Below are 19,900 nucleotides of genomic sequence, written 5' to 3'. Positions count from 1 at the left end.
CAGTTCCTCATGAGACCTCTGCAAGGGAGATTCTTGCAAAGTGGGACAAGAATCCACAGTCTCTAGACAAACTGATCCTTTTGAGCCGGGGTACGAGAGGGTCCCTGATTTGGTGGCTTCTCTCTCCAGCGCTTCAACAGGGAAAATCTTTCCTTCCTCTGTACTGGATGGTGGTCACCACAATCAGACAAGTCAATGGCTTATGTCAATCACCAAGGGGGCACATGAAGTGTCCTGGCGGCTCGGGAAGTAACCAAAATTCTAAGGTGGGCAGAATGCTTCATTCCAGCCCTCTCTGCTGTGCATATTCCAGGGGTGGAAAATTGTCAGGCGGATTATTTCAGCCGTCAGGCATTGGAACAGGTCACTTCATCCGGAGGTGTTTCATCAGTTGTGTCTCTGGCCTCTCATCTCAACAGGAAGGTGCAGAGATTTGTGGCATGGTCTCAGGATCCTCTGGCCAACGCCACAGGCGCACTGGTGGCTCCTTGGGGCCAGTATCGTCTGAGATACTCCTTTCCCTCTCTAAAAAACTTCTGCCAAGACCCCTGTGAGGGATCGAGGCAGAAGGGATTCCAGCCATTCTAGTGGCTCCAAACTGGCCTCCCCAGTCTTGGCATGCAGATCTGATACAGTTGGTCGCCGATGCTCCTTGGAGACTTCCCCTCAGAGAAGATCTGTTTGCCCAAGGGCCAATCTTCCATCTTGCTTTACAGTCGCTGGCTTTAATGGCTTGGCTGTCGGAAACCAGGTGCTAAAGGATAGAGGGTTGTCTAAATCGGTGATCCCACGCTGCTATAAGCTAGCAAATCTACCTCTAGGAAGATTTACCATCACGTTTGGAAAGCATAAATTGCATGGTGTGAATCTTTTGTGGTTCACCCCCGTTCCTTTTCAGTGGTTTGGAGTTTGGCTTTCCTCCACCGAGGTTTTGAGAAGCGTCTGGCCTTGGGTACCATCAAGGGCCAGGTTTTGGCCTTGACGGTCTGCTGCGACCATTTCTGGATGGATCAGACAGACGGTGGAGCAGGCCTGTTCAATTAAGGGTCCGGTTCCTCCTTTCCCTGTTAAGGCGCATTAGTACTCGGGCGCTTAGTGCCTCTTGGGCCTCCCGTCATCAGGCGTCAGTGATGCAGGTTTGCACGGTGGCCACCTGGTCATCTGTGCACACTTTCACAATAGTGGATATTTTGGCATCTGCGGATGCTGCTTTTGGCCGCAAGGTTTTGCAGGCTGCTGTTTAGGAAGACCTGGTCCTCTTTTAGGGTGTATGATTTCAGGTGAGCTCCAGTTTTTCCTGGTTGAGCTCCATCTTACCTGGTTGGCCCGGTTTAGCCTTTGGGAATTGTTTCTGCTGTGTTTTTCCCACCCCTTATGTTTAACACTGCTTTGGTACATCCCAATGGTTAAGAAGGTTCTGGAGCTGGGTCCGTCAATGAACGAAAGAGAAAATTAGATTTTTGTCTTACCATAAAATCCTTTTCTCTGATGTTCATTGATGGACACAGCACCCAACCCTCTATTAAGATGAGTTATTTTTCTTCTGACACTGCTTGCAACAAAACTGAATGCCTATAGCAGGAAATAGGAGTATACCCCCAGAGACTGCCCCATAGGTGTGGTAAAGCTTTTTCCTGCCTAGTGTCCTACTCTTGTAGGGGACAGCATAACCCATTGGTTAAGAAGATTCTGGAGCTGTGTCGGTCAATAACTATCAGAGAAACGGATTTTACGGTAAGACAAAAATACAGTTTGTACAGTTTGGCACAGTATAGAGGGGGGCAGGAAGGTACAGTATGGGGGGGGGCAGGAGGGCACAGTACAGTGGTTTGGAGGGTACAGTACAGGGGGGAGCAGGACTGCACAGTATGGGGGTACAGGATGGCACAGTACAGTGGTTAGGTTAGGAGAGTACAGTACAGGAGGGAGCAGGAGGGCATGGCACAGGGTGAGGGTAAGCAGACATAGTACAGGGGGCAGGAGGGTACAATATAGGGACGGTAATGTATAATATAGAGGTCTCCTCAAGCAGAGCTGTGCAGGGAAGCTGCTGCCACAGATTCTACCTATTCTAGCAAGCTGTCACTGGGCTAAATCTACAACTGGAATGACAACTCCCTCTCTACCTTCCCCTCCAGAGTTTCTGGCTCTCTTCTGGAACTTTGCAGGGGTTAAGGAAGAACCCTGAGGTGGAGCATCTTATTACTGCTGCTGCTTATGTGGGTGGGATGTGTACGGTGCCAATCACATAGGATGAATAGGAGAGGGGGTCAGCAGGGACTGGCACAGTACACATCCCACCCACACAAACAGCAGCAGTAATAAGATGCTCCACCTCAGGGTTCTTCTTTTACCCCTGAGCAAAAATGGGAATGGGATGGGGCTGGGAACCATGGGGTAGGGGAGAATGAAGAGGGGGAAAAAAGGGGGAATGGGTAGGAGATGAGGGATGGGTAGAGAAGAACTGGAGTGAAACTGGGGGATCCTGGTCTGTATAGGGATACAAGAGGATGCAGATTTGTGCTGGCATGAGGGAAGGGGGAGGAGAGGCAAATAGATGGAGATCAAGGGGCTGGAGAGGGATGAACATGAGGAATACTGTGGCTGTTGAGGAATAGTCACAGTATAATAAAAGCAAATGGGCTGGCAGGGAAGGGGAGATGGAGTGATCTCCATTGACTAGTAAACATTCAGTACTGGGGGTGGGCAGGGTGGGGAATTCAGGCCATTTACAATGTTTGTATGGGACACACACCTGTGTAAAGGTGAAGTGCCTCCAGAGAAGAAGAGTGTTGGGGATGGGGGTGAGGGCAAGTGAACTGGAGGGACTATTGGGAAAGTGTCAGGAAGAGAATTCCAGCCAGCCGGGGAAGAGGTTGTAAATTTGCAGGGCTGCTAGATGTTGGCAAACCGTCTGGGAGAAGGGAGCGGAGCATTAACAAGGACCTGATAGGGAATCAATATGACAGGCAGAGACGGGTGGATTTGTGTGAGAATACAAGGGAGCAGGACAGGATAGTGGCTGAGGCATGGAGGGAGATGCCAGAGTGGGTGAGAGCACTGAAGACTGCTGGAGGTATGAGAAATAGATAACGAGGCTGACCTGTAGGAAATGCAAAATAGCCGAGAGGAACTGTTGGCAAGACACTGTGGGGAGGAAGCTTCAAGGCCCCTCCATGCACCTAGGACCCCTCGGCAGTTCCTAGAGGTGCCGGACTGCCTATGCCTTATGACAGCGCTAACTCTCAGTCCAGACACATCCATCTGTTTTCCCACAGCACCCGGCAGGGCAGGAAAGCGCTGGGGTGACTAGGCACACAGGGGGAACATATGTGGCCCAGACAGGAAGCAGATTGGTGTGGAAATACAGGAACAATGCCCTATGTGTTTCTCCCTCCGGCATTCAACTGCTGGATGGAGCGACACACAGGACATCGTTCCTGTACTTCCACCATGATCCGCTTCCCTATCTGGGCCCCCTTGTGTTCCCAGGCCCCCTACAGGAGGACCGATGGTCCCCCCTATCAGCGGCCTTGCCAAAAAGTACGAAGAATGGGGTGCACCTTGTTTTTGCTGAATGGATCATTAGAAACCCCTGTCCCGGTAACACATTGGATCAATAAAGGGGTATTGATTTACAGTGTATGGCTTGTAGTGTGGCATCCTTACCCCTTTGCTTTGCTATGTTATAGTCTAAATTGGATCTGGGTGGGCACTGAAGAGAAAGCGGGAGTAAAACAAGCCCCATATTTGGTTTTAGTTAATGCAATAATAAAGCCCAGCATTGGTGTCAGTGGTCACAGTTACACCCCCAGCATTGATGTCAGTTGATTAAATATTTATCCCGAGCATTGGTGTTATTAGATGCAGTGACAACTTCTAGCATTGGTTTTAATTGGCATAATGTCAAATCCTCAGCATAGGTGTCAGTGGAAGCAAAAATAACCCCCATCACTGGCATCAGTGGAATCAGTAACAAGCCCTAGCATGTATGTCAGTGGACACAATAATAACCTTCATTACATTGCTAATAAACACAAAAAAAAAACCCCTGCATTGGTGTTGGTGCATCCAATTATAACCCCGAGCATTGGTCTCAGTGGATACAATAATAACCCCCAGCATTGGTGTCAGTGGATGCAATATTGGGACCCAGCATTAGTGTTGGTGGATGCAATAATAACCCCCATCATTTATGTCAGTGGATGCAAACATAATCGCCAGCATTGGTGTCAGTGGATGCAATAATAATCCCCAGCGCCGGTATTGGTGGAAGCAATAATAACCAAACAACAATGGTGTCAGTGAATGCAATAATCCCCAGCATTAGTGTCAGTTGACAGAATAATAACCCCCAATACTGGTGTCAATAAGTGCAACAAAACCCCCAACAATTGTGCCAGTTGACACAATAATATTCCCCAGCATTAGTGTTAGTGGATTCAAAAAAAAATCCCAAGCATTGGTGTCAGTGGATGCCAGAATAACCTCCAGCATTGGTGTTAGATGAAGTAATAATAACCTCCAGCATTAGTGTCAATGATAGCAAAAACAAACAAACCTACCTGCATTGGTGGTCAGTGACAGTAATATTTTTCAGAACACTGCTGAACACAATCCCAAATTTCAGGACTGTCCTTTAGGATTTGGGACTCACAGGATCTGGGACACTTGGCAACTATACTACTGGGGATCACAATAGAATTAGGGAAATGTGGTGGAGAGGATGAGTGGAGTGATTTTGTTGAAGCTTTTTTTTGTATTAGAGGGTATGTTTTTTGGGGAGTGTATTGAAGGTAGGATAGCTTTGTTCCTTGTGCATGTCTGCAACATTTCTTTGCATTAAAATTTTTTTTATTTTCCTAATACAGGTTTAACAAACAAGCTTATGAACACTGGAGGCAAATACGAGCAGGCAATTGCTCTTAGCAGCCAATGAGGTTATTTGTTAATAGGCATTCGAATACTGACACCAGGAATTTGATTGGTTGCTGTGAATTCTTTATTCTTTTCCCCATTTTTTTTTTTTTTTTTTTTGAAGCCTAAATCGTATTTGTGCTGTTTCACCTTTTGCTGAATGCTGACCTCCCTTGCTACCAGAATAGTATCACAGGCTATTGTACCTTAGTTCAGGCCGATTCAGAGTCACATTGTTAGAATACTTTCTCCTAACAATGTTCTTATCATTTAACCAGCCAATCTACAGCTCACAATTAGATTCTCAATAGATATGGCAGCAGTGGGCATGCGGTTTGCATATCAGTGTGTATTTTTGTTGCGTGCATTGTTTATGAATGGCTGGGATTTCATACGCCTGCTGTGTGTAATCTTGTACGTCTCATGGCTTCAGATAGCAGATCTCAGCTGTAAATGTTTCACTTTTTATAGTTACAGTCACAGCTTTGAAAGTAGTTAATCATATATTGCTATGGTGAATGTGTGGGGGTGAGGATAGTAGAAGTCAGAGGAGGGGTTGGTCACTCCTGTTCATCACATAGGAAGAAAGTTGTGGCATGCACAGTATCACATAACATTCTATAGGCTGGAGTCCAGCAAGTGTCAGATGCACAGTGTAGCACAGTGCAGCACGGAACGCACAGCAGTGACTGGACAACACTACAGGAAGTGAACTGCTACTCTTTTTTTTTTATCCCAAGGCAATCTACAGTGGTACAATTTTGGAAACTTTTGGACCTATGGCTGCAAATTGTATTTTGATCAGAGGAGGTAAAATAGTTAACAATGACTTTTCTCAGTTTGCTGACGTTTATATTGAAGATGGGATTATAAAAGACATTGGAAATAATCTACAGCTTAATCAGATTGTTGATTTAAAGGTTTTAGATGCCACAGGAAAACTGGTCATCCCTGGGGGAATCGATACCCATACACACATGCAATTCCCATTCATGGGCACCTATTCCGTAGATGATTTCTACACAGGTACCAAGGTAATCAATCTCTTCTATTTTATTGATATAAGGACTGGTATACCTTCTAGTAAGTAAAATAGATCTAACCTATACGTTTTAACCTTTTATTGACTGTTTTTTATGCTTTTATGTCATATTTTTCATGACAATATTTTATATTTAAATATGCAGCCACTAGAGGGCAAACTTGTCTGTAATTTATCGTGCATAGAGGAGCTCTGCAACTTGATCATTGTCCCTGCTGAGTTAAATATCCAATTCCATGCTGTCTCTATGCTATAAAGAGCTGGCAGGTGACTGGAATACATCGGTGTGCATCTAGCTGATTTATTAGACTGTAGTTGTTACTATTATTACTCCTTATTCACATTGGGTCAGTAATATACTATATAGTGTTACAATTCAGGAAATTTTGAATGAAATATAAAGTGATTAAAGGGAAATGATAGCGCATTTTCAGTAGGGACACATTTAGGGTCATTATTGTAATGTTCACCTAGAAGCTATCACATTTTTTCTCACTTTCTGTTTTGCAATTTGATTATGGTAGTGTGTTTCCTTGCTTTATGAAAACAATAAGGGTTCTTGGACAGTTTTTTTTTTAAGCAGACAGGTAAAACAAGTATGCTATATGATTGCTTGTATAAACTGTCCAAAAAAAACATTATTACAATGTGCAGACATGAAATTGTGTTTTACGCATATGCTGGATTTATAAGAAGCCTAGCACTGCACTCGTGCTTTCTGGTAGACTGTGTTACATGCCTAGATAAATCTTTCCTGTCTATGCAGAAGTGAAAGGAGTTTGTTTCATACTGTTAATCTAGAGCTAACCTGTAAGACTGCGCTGAGAGAGGAGCAGTGAAGCACACCCACTGTGTTGAAATACCAAGCAGGGAATAGATCCTACTTATGTAATGTGCAAACATGGCTGACCCCTTGTACATATACTTTTACAAAATATATACAGAAAATAAATGGTAATTTTCATATATATATATATATATATATATATATGATGCTGACAGCATGCAATGTCAAGCGGCAGCTGCCAAAGCCAGCAGAATATTAGCATGCATAAAGAAAGGGATGCATTCCAGAGATAAGACTATAATCCTTCCACTTTATAAAACTCTGGTCCGACCGCATCTGGAGTATTCTGTCCAGTTATGGTCGCCAGTCCTCAGGAGGGATGTGTTGGAGCTGGAGAAAGTCCAGAGAAGGGCAACTAAACTGATTAGGGGATTGGAGGACCTTAACTATGAAGAGCGTCTGCAATCGCTCGATTTATTCTCCCTGGAGAAGAGACGTCTGAGGGGGGACATGATAGCAATTTATAAATATCTTAATGGGGATCTCAGCTTAGAAAAAAAGCTGTTCATTCGAAGGGATTGCATGAGGACTCGAGGGAATACAATGCGATTAGAGGAGAAGCGTTTTAACCTCAGGCAACGAGGGGGGTTCTTTACTGTTAGGGCTACAAGATTGTGGAATTCTCTACCACAAGAGGTGGTTTCTGCGGGTAGTATGGTGGCTTTCAAAAGACTCTTAGACTTACATCTCAAGGATCAGGACATTAAGGGCTATGTGAGATGATTACAGCCACACACACCTACACAGGTTGAACTGGATGGACTATTGTCTTTATTCAACCTCACTTACTATGTAACTATGTAACTATATATACAGTATATCTGTAAAAACCCTATGATTGCTTTTAAATATATTCATTGTCACATTCACCTCTCCTGAGATCCTGCTCTGCGTCCCCTTTGTGGCAATCAGCTGCCAGCACTTCTGGATGTGACTCAGAGTGTCAGGGCCATTCGTTTTCAGGAGACACCCCTCTTGATTAGTGTGGCCTTTAATTGCATAGTCACAATTGCAAATTTAGGGTGGCACATACCGCATAGTCCAACCAAATCCACTGGTAAACTAGCAGAGGCTTTAGCTACAGTCCCTGCATCTTGGCAACAACCCACTGTAGGAGGCGAACCAATTAAAAGTAGGAACAGAAGGCATTTGAGCTGCACTATTCTTTAAATGTGCTCTTAAATTGCAAAGTGACTCAAAGCTCGGCCCTTGAGCAACGCTTTTCTATACCTAAGCCGAGCCTCCATGCTGCCAGCATCCTACTTCAATCCTCACATCCCAGTGTCTTCCATATCTGCAGTTTCAGTGTCTCTTGAGTCCCATTTTCTACCAGAGTCCTTGTGCCTCCACTGTTCATATAGCCCTCAGTGTGTTCCTCTGTGCATCCTCAACTCAGGGGAGGACTGGGCCAGGGGGCAGGGGGGCAACTGCCCCCTGGGCTGCTCTGATGTCCTGTAAAAAGGCTGCACCACTTCTGCCACAGACATGCCTAAAGGATTCCTGGTGAAGAGAAGTAAAAAGTCTCCACCGCTTACCTACTGAGTGCAGGATGAAGACTTAAGGACAGAGCGCAGGCCTCGCTCCCCAGCATGGATGGTGTAAACTGAGTCTGAGCGGAGGCCGGTTCCATGCCCCACTGGAGACTCTGCTCCCCTGGCCAGTCCCAACCTTCAACCTGGAATGGGGGTCAGGAGGAGGACGGGAAGAGGCAGAGTGGGAGGGGGGCCAAGTCGTTGCACCATGGGCCTCTGGTTTGTACTTGCCCCCTGGGCTGAAAGTTGCCAGTCTGCCCCTGCCCCAACTGTTAGTGTCCACAAGTACCTCTGCCTTGCAGTTTGTCCCTATGACTCCAAGTGCACCCCAGATCATTCTCTGTCATTTATAAACTGCTTTGCATGTGGTATTATTTATTGATATTTTAATATTTTGCACGTGCAGTGTCCCTCAATAGAGCTAGATTCATCTGGCTTAATCACTTAGTGCCGGTTCACACTGATGCGCTTGTACTGCGAATGCGTTGCGTTCTAAAAAGTCTCCAATCGCATGCACTTAAAAAATACATTGCATTCGTGACGGTCGTTCACATCTATGCGTTGCGATCTAGATGCGAATGTGATGCGATGAAAAAAAGGGTCTTGTGCGAGTTTACAGTGCTGCGTTGCGAATTTAGTCTCCATAGACATCAATGTAAATCGCTCTGAACTCGCATGTACAGTTCAGATATGTGCGAATATGTGTATAGTTTGTCCCGACAGCTACACCCCCCTATTTCCTGTCCCGAGCCTGCATGTGACATCCACAAACATCTTCAGCAACAAACATGGCACCCAAACGTGTTGGGATCGACAATGAGGAGCTGATCAGGATTGTCCGTTCCAGGCCATATATATGGGACAGCCGTACTGCAGAGTACAAAAACAACGCTATGAAGAAAAGAGGGTGGGAAGAAATTTGTGCAAGCCTGTATGAGGACTGGAGTGGATTCACAACTCAAGAGCGCAAAAAGAAAGGTATGTGTATATATTCTCCTATGGGGGGGCCATGTTTTAAATGGGGATCTATGTGGGGGGGCCAAGTTTTAAATGGGGATCTATGGGGGGGCCAAGTTTTAAATGGGGATCTATGTGGGGGGGGCCATGTTTTAAGGGGATCTATGGGGGGGGGGCCAAGTTTTAAGGGGATCTTTGGGGGGGGCCAAGTTTTAAATGGGGATCTATGTGGGGGGGCCATGTTTTAAGGGGATCTATGGGGGGGGCCAAGTTTTAAGGGGATCTTTGGGGGGGGGCAAGTTTTAAGGGGATCTTTGGGGGGGGCCAAGTTTTAAGGGGATCTTTGGGGGGAGCAAGTTTTAAATGGGGATCTATGTGGGGGGGCCAAGTTTTAAATGGGGATCTATGTGGGGGGGCCAAGTTTTAAATGGGGATCTATGGGGGGGCCAAGTTTTAAATGGGGATCTATGGGGGGCCCTGTGGAAGACAATGCATGCTCAGTATGTAACCACAGACGAAAAGAAATGCATTACGCAATGTTGAACATTTGAACAATAGTTTATTTATTGAAACAAAGTACAGTAAAAATTAATTAATACTCTTTATTGTATGGAATCAAGCTGCCATGGCACTTGACCAGCAGGACTCATAAAGTAGTCAGTGAAATTCTCCCTGATGTTGGCCCCTCTGTAGTTTCCCCTGGTGTGGATCCACTCTGCGCCTTCCATATCATCCATCAGGGAGTCCTCGAAGAGGTATCCATCTCGCGATCTTACAAAGTTGTGGAGTACACAGGCAGCTTTGACGGCAATTATGGCGTTATCCGTGGTTAGAGTCAGTGGCGTGTGTAGAAAGCGCCACTTATTTGCCAGAATACCAAAACTGCACTCCACAACTCTGCGCGCTCTTGTGAGCCTGTAGTTAAACACTCTCTTTTCAACAGTCAGTGAGCGATTAGCATACGGGCGAAGCAGGTGTTCCGAAAGTGCAAAAGCCTCATCACCAACAAAAACAAATGGGAGGCTTTGCTGAGATGTTCCAGGCAGTGGTCTTTCATGTGGGAGGTCCAGGCTTTTTTCACGCAGCATTTTTCCAAAACTGGAGTGGGAAAAAATACTGGAGTCGGAACTGCTCCCATATGAACCAACATCTATGTAGATGAATGAGTAGTTTGCATCCGCCACTGCCAGCAAAACCAAAGAAAAATATTTTTTGTAATTGAAATATTTGGTGCCGCTACCAACTGGTCTCACAATCCTAATGTGCTTGCCATCTATAGCACCGACACAATTAGGGAAGTTGCAGCGTTGCCAAAAAAGATCAGCTACAGAGATCCACTCCTCTTTGGTTGGTTTTCTCATCACCACATCTCTTAGGACCTCCCAGATGGCAATACAGGTATCACGAACAATTGTGCTCACAGTAGATTTCCCCAATTTGAACTCGTAATGCAGGCTTGCAAAAGAATTACCAGTTCCAAGGTACCTGAAATAAAAAACAGAAAGTTATTATTAGTCATGTTTTTCTCTTACAGAATTACTAATACGAACAAGATGGCGTAGCCTCAAGGATACCCTGCAAAGGTACAAGAGACTGGAACGTGAGGCGAGAAGTGGATCCGGTGCCCCCCCTAAGCGTCCCTATGCCTTTGCCAGATGTCTGGATTTTCTGCTCCCGGTTCTAGAAATGCGGAAGTAAGTTTATTGTCAAATTCTCTTTCACTATTAACCCATCCTTCCTTCCCCCTCCCTCTTCACCCCACCCCCAACCCCCTCACCTTCCAATCCCCACCTATCATTCAAATTATATATTGGAGCGGATGATGAAAAGTTGTTTCATGTTTGTCATTGCAGCACACAAGCAAGTTGGGAGGAGGTGGAGAATGTGCAGGAGGAAGGGGAGGAGGAGGAGCATGCAGCTCAAGTTGATGAGGAAGAAGGCGTCGCATTTGCATGTTCGAATAGTAGTTCAAATATTCCTAACGAGTCACAGAGTTTGGATGAGTCAGGATCCGCTCAAGAACCAGAACAGGAGTTTGAGGAAACTGACGTTTCCACGCCTTCCACCAGGCCTCAAAGTCGAGGCTCTACATCCCACAGGAGGAGAGTCAGCAGGGCAACTGCTGAGGCGGAAGACGAGCAGACAAAGCACTTAGTGGACATTATGTCAGGCATCAGCCAGCAACTAGATGCACATAAATGTCCTCACACACTATTTGCTCATAGCTTGGTGCCTCTTCTCAAAGAGGTCCCGTCTGAAAGGTATTTCGACATGAGAATGGCGGTACAAAACTGCATACATTCGTTCTCTGTACCACGACAGTTACCGCAAGACACTCCATGGTCCCCTCATTTCACACCCAGTCATTCTGCCATTCCAACAAACCCTTATCCGTCAAGTTTTGACCAATATCGGAGCATCCATGAGACCCCTAGATCCCAAATCCCATATCCTATTCCTTCCCCAATTCCCTCTGTAATCCCCCCCCACACTAGAACACCGGATGTCTCCACTTCTTCCCATTTCCCCCCCTCCAGCAGACCACCACCACCACCATCACAATCTAGTGCATTTTCCCCAAAAATACCTCCACCCTATCCACAATATAGGCCCCCAAGTGGACCGTCACATAGACCTCCATCCCCGCTTGTGCCATGGCTATATCCCAACACCGTGGATCATACACCCTCAGGCTCTTCAACACCACTTGATCTGGAGAGTTCACCAAATTTTTTGGATCTATAGTACACTAAGTTGTCTTTTTTGACCTAATTTTTCTGTATTTTGTTCCTTTGTTCTTGTTACATGCAACAAAATAAAAAAAAAAATAAAAACTTTTTTTGAAGTCAACTTTGCCATCATATCTGTCTGCATTCACTGTATTGCTAACTATGGAGAAAAAAAATACATGACTTTTCACAAAATATATCACACTTACCGTAATGTAACAAGCAATCTTTCAGCAGGCACAACACTGTTCCGGAAGGTGGTGTTCTGACGCTCCAAACGTGAAAAGAGCAGCCCAAGTAATTCGTCAAAACTAAAAAAAAACACAACACACGTAAGTGGCAAGCAAAAGGGGGGCGTGGGGAGCTTCAGGAATGATTCGGGGGTAGATATAGGTGAAAACAGAGAGAGAGGAAAAAGAGAGATGGGGAAAAAAGAGATATAGAGGGAAGCAGCAAAAAGAGAGAAGAAGAAGGAGAGACTCCCTCTCACATACTAACCTATTAACAGACATCCGAGTATAGTTGAAAAACTTCTCTTCATGTTGCCGGAGATCATGATAGAGGACATTGAACTGACCTCTCTCTTCCCTGTTTGAAATTATGGGATGAACCCAATACCTTCGTCTTCTCATCATCATCATCCTCATCCTTCTCCTCCTCCTGTCCTTATTGATCAAGACTGCAGCAGTGGCAGTAGCAACTGCTGCCATGACCAAAGGCAAATGAAACATAGTGGCAATACACCAAAATACAGCACACTCTCCACAACGTAATCTCCAAACAAAACCACAGCTCACACTCCACGGTGTACTCTCCTCATAAAGACCAGGAAGTCCACCGGAAGTTAACACCCATTTCATTTGGATTGGCTGGAGCAAAAATCGCACCTGAGCTAATTAACATGATTATACGCAATGCGATTCGCATTGCAATCGCGCTGTACTATGGAAAAACGCAAGGTAAACTCGCACCGCAAATTCGCATTACAATCGCAAGCGCATCAGTGTGAACCGGCACTTATACAAAGGCTGCCTCACATGCAGTGCTTTGCTTTTCTTATTGATTGTTATATTATCAGTTTATTTAAGCAAAAGGCTATACAAACATCGAAAAAAAGCTATAACCTACTTGCTTGTTAAAAAGATATAGTGGTTGATGATAGCTAGAAAGTGTCCTGGACCATGTGCTTGTGTGAGATCTTTATATAACCCACAAGCCATGTGTGTGTTTGTAGATGTGTATTCCTAGGTAGCCTGGCTCGCCTTCCACACCTCTGATTATTACCGATCGATGGGGAATTATATTCCATTCTGTCTGGATTTTATTGTCATAATGCAGACTTTAACCACTTCAGCTCTGGAAGATTGCATTGATCCTTTCAGATCAATGCAACACACTGGAAATTATTGCTGTGTAATAGTTGGGTCTGCAGGTAGTCGGGTGAACTGTGTACACATTACAGCCATCCCTGACTGGTGTGATTGGTGACCCTAATTCTGCCAGGGATACACTATGTTACCAATTGTTTTGGGACGCCTGCCTTTACATGCACATGAACTTCAATGGCATCCCAGTCTTCATCCATAGGGTTCAATATTGAGTTGGCCCACCCTTTGCAGCTATACCAGCTTCAACTCTTCAGGGAAGGCTGTCCACAAGGCTTAGGAGTGTCTATGGGAATGTTTGACCATTCTTCCAGAAGAAGAGCATTTGTGAGGTCAGGCACTGATGTAGAGAAGAAGTCCTGGCTCGCAGTCTCCGCTCTAATACATCCCAAAAGTTTTCTATCAGGTTGAGGTCAGGACCTCATGCAGGCCAAACCCGCTCATCCATGTCTTTATGGACCTTGCTTTGTGCACTAGTGGGCAGTCATGTTGGAACAGGAAGGGGAAGGGGCCATCTCCAAACTGTTCCCACAAAGTTGGGAGCATGAAATTGTCCAAAATGTCTTGGCATGCTGGCGCCTTAAGAGTTCCCTTCACTGGAACTAAGAGACAAAGCCCAACCCCTGAAAAACAAGCCCACACCATAATCCCCCCTCTACCAAATGATTTGGACCAGTGCACAAAGCAAGGTCCATAAAGACATGGATGAGCGAGTTTGGGGTGGAGGAACTTGACAAGCCTGCACAGAGTCCTTACCTCAACCCGATAGAATACCTTTGGGATTAATTAAAGTGGAGACTGCGAGCCAGGTCTTCTCGTCCAACATCAGTGTCTGACCTCTCAAATGTGTTTCTGGAAGAATGGTCAAACATTCCCATAGACCTTGTGGACATTCCCGTAAACCTTGTGGACAGCCTTCCTATTAGAGTTGAAGCTGTTATAGCTGCAAAAGGTGAGCCAACTTAATACTAAACCCTATGGACTAAGACTGGGATTCCATTAAAGTTCATGTGCGTGTAAAGACAGGCGTCCCAATACTTTTGGCAATATAGTGTAGATAGATATATTATATTCTTTATTTATTTATAGTGGACTATTAGCTATCTTACATAAGTTGACTAGGTTAAATAAAGACATTGGTCCATCCAGTTCAACGTGTGTGTGTGTGTGTGTGTGTGTGTGTGTGTGTGTGTGTGTGTGTGTGTGTGTGTGTGTGTGTGTGTGTGTGTGTGTGTGTGTGTGTGTGTGTGTGTGTGTGTGTGTGTGTGTGTGTGTGTGTGTGTGTGTGTGTGTGTGTGTGTGTGTGTGTGTGTGTGTGTGTGTGTGTGTGTGTGTGTGTGTGTGTCACTATCATTTTCCATATTCCTGGACATTGTGTTTGAAGAAACACATCTAAAAGTTTTTTAAAATGTATCTATGCTCCCTGCTGACACCACCAACTGTGGAAGGGAGCTCCACATCAGTACCCTTACACAGTTTAAGAATGAACCACTTTATGTCGAACTTCATTGTGTGGCCATGTGTCTTCTTTAGAGACACAAGATTAAACAGTTTTCTCCCACCGCTAGAGTAACCATTTAAAAAATGTGTATACGGCGATCAGATGCCCTCTTAAGCTACGTTTCATGGTTCCTCATAACAGAGGTCTTTTAGCCCCCTTATTAGCTTCATTGCTCTTCTATGAACTCTCTCCAGTTCAAGGACATCCTTCCTGAATATTATTGACCAGAACTAGACGGCATATTCAAAATGTGCCAAACCAGAGTTTTGTAAAGTGGTTTTTGTTTTATCTCCTGAGAAAATACCCTTTTTAATGCTGGCCTTGCTTCCTGCAGCTCGACATTGCATGCTATTTCTTAGTCTGTGATCTACTATAATACCCAGATTCTTTTCCATCCTCAATTTCCCCAGAGATTCTCCCCCAGTAAGTAATTTGCATGAATATTTTTACCTCACAACTGACACATAACTGCGCAATCTTCTATTCTAACTAGGTCTTCATGTAAAGTTGCCATATCCTGTTGTTGTTGCACTGCTTAGTATTGTATTATCAGCAAACACTGAGATTGAACTATTTATTCCAACCTCTATATCATTTATGAAAAGTGTAGCCTCCTTATCCTAAACAGGGGCTACTATGTCAATGTCGTTTTTGGCTGGGCTTTAGTAAGCTCAAACTAATGGTATAGATTTTCACCAGGTTTTTCCCTAAACTTAAAGCGGAGTTCCGGGCACAAAATCGACCTCATCGATTTTGTGTCCATCCGCTGGATCTTCTTCACCTGAAAAGGAATTGGATAGTTAGGTATATTTTTTTTTTTACTCACCTTGTAATTGTAGACAGAAAATACTCACCTATTCTTCACTTCCTCCCTCTGTGCCGCGGCTCCGCCGTCACTTCCTCCTTTGCGATGATTCCTGGGAGCTGAACGTCATCGCTCCCAGGAATCAATGCGACGGCACCGGCCCCGCTCGTCACTTCCGGGGCGACGCCGCATTCCCTGCTAAACAGCTTCTGGGCATGCCCAGAAGCTGTGGAGGAATGCGGCGCCGCACCGGAAGTGACGAGAGGGGCCGGTTCAGACGCATTCTGGGAGAAGAAGACACGGAAGAGGACGCAGAAGAGGATCGCGCCGGCTTCAGCTGCCCACGACAGAGATGGCAACGCTGGAGAAGAAGTGAGTATTTCTTCTTGCAGGTAAGTGCGAACCGGGACAGATCAGAGGCTAGCCATTGTGGAATGTACTAGCCCTGACTGTCCCGGGGGTATGTTTATTGAAAAAACGTTTTCGTGCCCGTAACTCCGCTTTAAGTTGGCTTGTTATTTCTCTCTGATGCCAGAAGATATCACTGGTATCACTAGTCATAATATGAGATTTCACAAACAAAACAAAGTTATGAATATTTAGTAGGCAGTTTAAGCCACTGATGCATGCTGGGGGAGGATATAAATGTATTACTCTTATCCTAAAGCAGAGTTTCAGTGGTTTTTGTGCTTATAAAAAGTCAGCAGCTACAAAAAGTGTAGCTGCTGACTTTAAATAAACACACACTCACCTGTCCCAGGATCCAGCCATGCGGCCGCCCAAAGCCTAGGTTCTATCCCTCGGCTCTTCCCGGCGCTGGCATCACTAGTGTGGGCACCCGGCTGTGACATCTTGCAGCTTCACAGCTGGGTGCACACTGCACATGCGTGAGTCGCTCTGTGCGTTGTGAATGGCTGGCAATCTTCTGGGTCCTGTGATGTGTCCCAGAAGATTGCAGGGAGGGAGGGGGAGAGGAGAACTTCCACTTGAGCCGCCTAGGCGGAAGTGGGAGCAGGTACCTGTCAAATCTAGGTACCTGCCCCCCCCCCCCAAAAAAAAATGACATGCCAAATGTGGCATGTTAGGGGGGTCAGGAGCACTTAAAGTGGAAGTTCTACTTTTGGGTGGAACTCCGCTTTAAACAGGGCTACAATTAAATTTAGCTTTGCTGGGTTGTAGTTAACCTGGCTAATATGTAGTCTTTGTGATCATTGGGTTTTCTCCTAAGCCTGGTTTAGCTGTGGTTCCTCCATTTTGTCAATAGGTGGCACTTTTTCCTTGGGAATTAGTATGATGAATTATAGTAATTCTAGGTTATGAATATGCATACTTCTTTCAGCCAATCGGTAGAAGCGTCTCTGGCCGCTGAGGATGCTGGGAGAGGTTAATTATTTGGAGGAAGTCAAGTGATCTGGGTCTTTTCCTGGGTGGATGTGTGAGGAACAGCTGCTGCTGGGTGGGCAAAAAGCCTGAGGCCTAACCATGTGCTCAAGATTCTGCAAGGAAGAGCCTGGAGGCATGCTGAGAGGGATGGAGTTCTGAGGAAGTACCAGATGTAAATCTTCATGAGACGGGGACTGTGAAGAGGCTGGGGAACTTCAAGACAGAACGCATTCAAGGAAATATTGTACGATGATGTGAGTTGTTTTGTTGCTATAGAAGACAACTTATGCTACAAAGTACAGATTGCTGGTTCCAGCTTAAAGGCTCTTTTTCTGTACTGCTGTCTACCTTTTCTACATTTTTAGGAGTCTGCCGGTCTGCTAGTCTGTTGCTGTATTTGACTAAGGGCGTCCTGCGCCTTACCCCTCTCTCCTTCATTTTTTCCATTGTGAGAAATAAACTTCTCTTTGTTCAACCATAAAAGTGATTGGCGCCCAACTGTCCACCTTGCACACAATCTATTATGCCTAGTACCCTGCACCTTGAGGATTAATGTCAGCCCTCCTTGTCTCTGGGGGTCACTACCATGCCTACCAGCTCTGCTGTTAGGCCCAATAGCCTATTTTTGGGGCCTATTGTTATGAAGTGGTCCTGAAGCTGTTCTGCTGCCCTGGAGAAAGCTGTGTCAAGGAGCACTCCAAGGGGAGGCTACTTTCTGGAAAGAGCTAGGAAGAAGGCTGGTCTCTCGAAAGAGACTAGTAACTCACTTGGAGGATGCACTGAAATTAGAGAACGTGTTTACAGTTTTGCGGAGTTAGCCTAAAAGTTCTGACACTGAAGCTGGACATTGATCTGGAGCTGGAGAGTATGTAAGTGATCTGCTACAGTATCTGGGACCTCTAACCCTCACCTCCTTAACTGTTCTGCAATAAAACTTTAAAAAGACAAAAGTGACTGACACCCAGTATCCTTTCTTGGTCCTCATATTTTAGCCATGGACTCAGCCCTGGGATAAAATGATACCTCGCCTCATGCTATCCTGCCTTTCCTTTGGGGTGTCAGAGAGGTGCTACAACAAGTTAGCTAGAACTGGTTTCAGGACAGAACTATGGGGCAAACCGCTGACAACTCTAGACTGTTCAGAGAATAATTACTATCCTCTGGTTGTGCTATGCAACCAGTTTTCTAGTCTGGTACATACAATATTATTAATGTCAAAATACCTTCATTTGTAAATTAAGCATTTGCGGGGTACTATATCAAATGTCCTAGCAAAATCCAGGGATACCACATCCACAGGCCTTCCTCTATTCATATCACAGCTTACATCCTCATAGAATGTTAAAAGAAAAGTTCTTCATTAATTCACATTGGTCACTATAATACTATTTTCATTGGAAAATTCTTAGATCTAGTTCCTTATCATTCCTTCCAAAAGCTTACATACTATTAATGTTAGGCTGATTAGTCTGTAGCTTCCTTGTATATATCTTGGACCTTTTTTGAATACTGGCACCACATTTGCTTTTTGCCAATCTGCTGGTAATGTTTCAGTCAGGAAGCTAGCCTTAAAAATTAGGAACAATGGTCTTACTATAACACACAAAAAAATGAGCAATCTATATTAGATACATAGTGTCACAATATATCAATGTACACTAGAAAAACAGTGAAAGAAGAGTCCGTGGAGAGGAAAAACGTCCAACAGGAAGCTCAGGTGGTGTGTTGAATAGATGTGACCTTCACCAAAACACCCAAAGTAATAGCCTCTTACCAGACTTATATGATCCCCATGACAGAGATCATATAGCGCTTGCAACAAGGGCTCCTCACACTCCACAGCACTCCTCGATTCTTGTACATGTAAAGGATCACCTCCAGCAAAGAACTGCCTTAGTACCATCAAACAATATCCTCTCGTGGGGACATATAGTCATATCACATGTAGGAAAAAGAGACCTCGCATGGTGTAATACGTTCAAGATATTACTTTTAATAAGAAGTAGATTTTACACTCACATGTGAATCACGACATATAGGCATCAAGTTATGGTCTTGCGGGGATCTCCAGATGAAATGTGCGGTAGCTGCAGCCCGGTCTCCTGTGTGAAGTAACAGGACACTAAAGGGTGTGCATAAAGCAGACGATCACCGGTGACAGCAAAGCATTATTTCTAGTAGAGGTTTCCAAGGATTTGACTCATGAAATTGTCCTGTCTTACATTCAAGAAATGACAAGCCATAATTGAGAGCGTATTTACATCTGCCGGATCAATATCAGGATAGATGAAGTCCCCCATGATCGTATTGTTGCCCTGCAATCCCACCATTTCTAATTGTGAAAGGAGATGGGTCTCCTTCTAGTCCTTAAAGTAAGGGGGCCCATAGCATACACCCACAATTAATTGTTTTTTTTCGTCTCTTTGAAGCTCCAGACACAAAAACTCGACCACATCACTAGTGCGGTCTGCAATGTCATCATATTCCTCTTGACATACAGGCACAGCCCTCTCCTTCTTCTAACTTCCCTGTCTCTAAAACAGAATATACCCACAAGCCAGTCATGTAGGCTGTCAAGCCAGGTTTCTGATATTCCCACAAAGTGAAAATCCTCCTTAAGTATCAGAATTTCTTCTTCTTTCATGTTATTAACCAGACTTCTAGCATTTGTGTACATACCTTGTAATTGTTTATAAATTGATATTATTTTATCCTTGCTCACTCTTAGGTTACAGTTAGATTCAGCAACCATACTAGCATTGGTCTTGCTTAGTTTCATTTCTATATTCTGGTTGGAGGCCC

The 19,900-nt window shown here is 44.8% G+C and overlaps 1 protein-coding gene across 1 annotated transcript in view; it reads left to right on the top strand.

Annotated features, from left to right (window-relative positions):
- Positions 1–5,459: 5,459 nt before the first annotated feature.
- The window catches only part of DPYS (dihydropyrimidinase), a 149,316-nt gene continuing 134,875 nt past the window's right edge, over positions 5,460–19,900 (top strand). Inside the window, exon 1 of the mRNA XM_082257922.1 lies at positions 5,460–5,951. Coding sequence (XP_082114048.1) covers positions 5,697–5,951 — 255 coding nt within the window. The 5' untranslated portion in view covers positions 5,460–5,696. The remainder of the gene's footprint in view (positions 5,952–19,900) is intronic.

This window comes from Pelophylax lessonae, assembly GCF_965119305.1.
Source record: "Pelophylax lessonae genome assembly, chromosome: 5".
In the NCBI taxonomy this organism is placed as follows: Eukaryota; Metazoa; Chordata; class Amphibia; order Anura; family Ranidae; genus Pelophylax; species Pelophylax lessonae.
The sequence above is the reverse complement of the archived record's forward strand: the minus strand, read 5'-3'. Positions and strand labels throughout refer to the sequence as shown.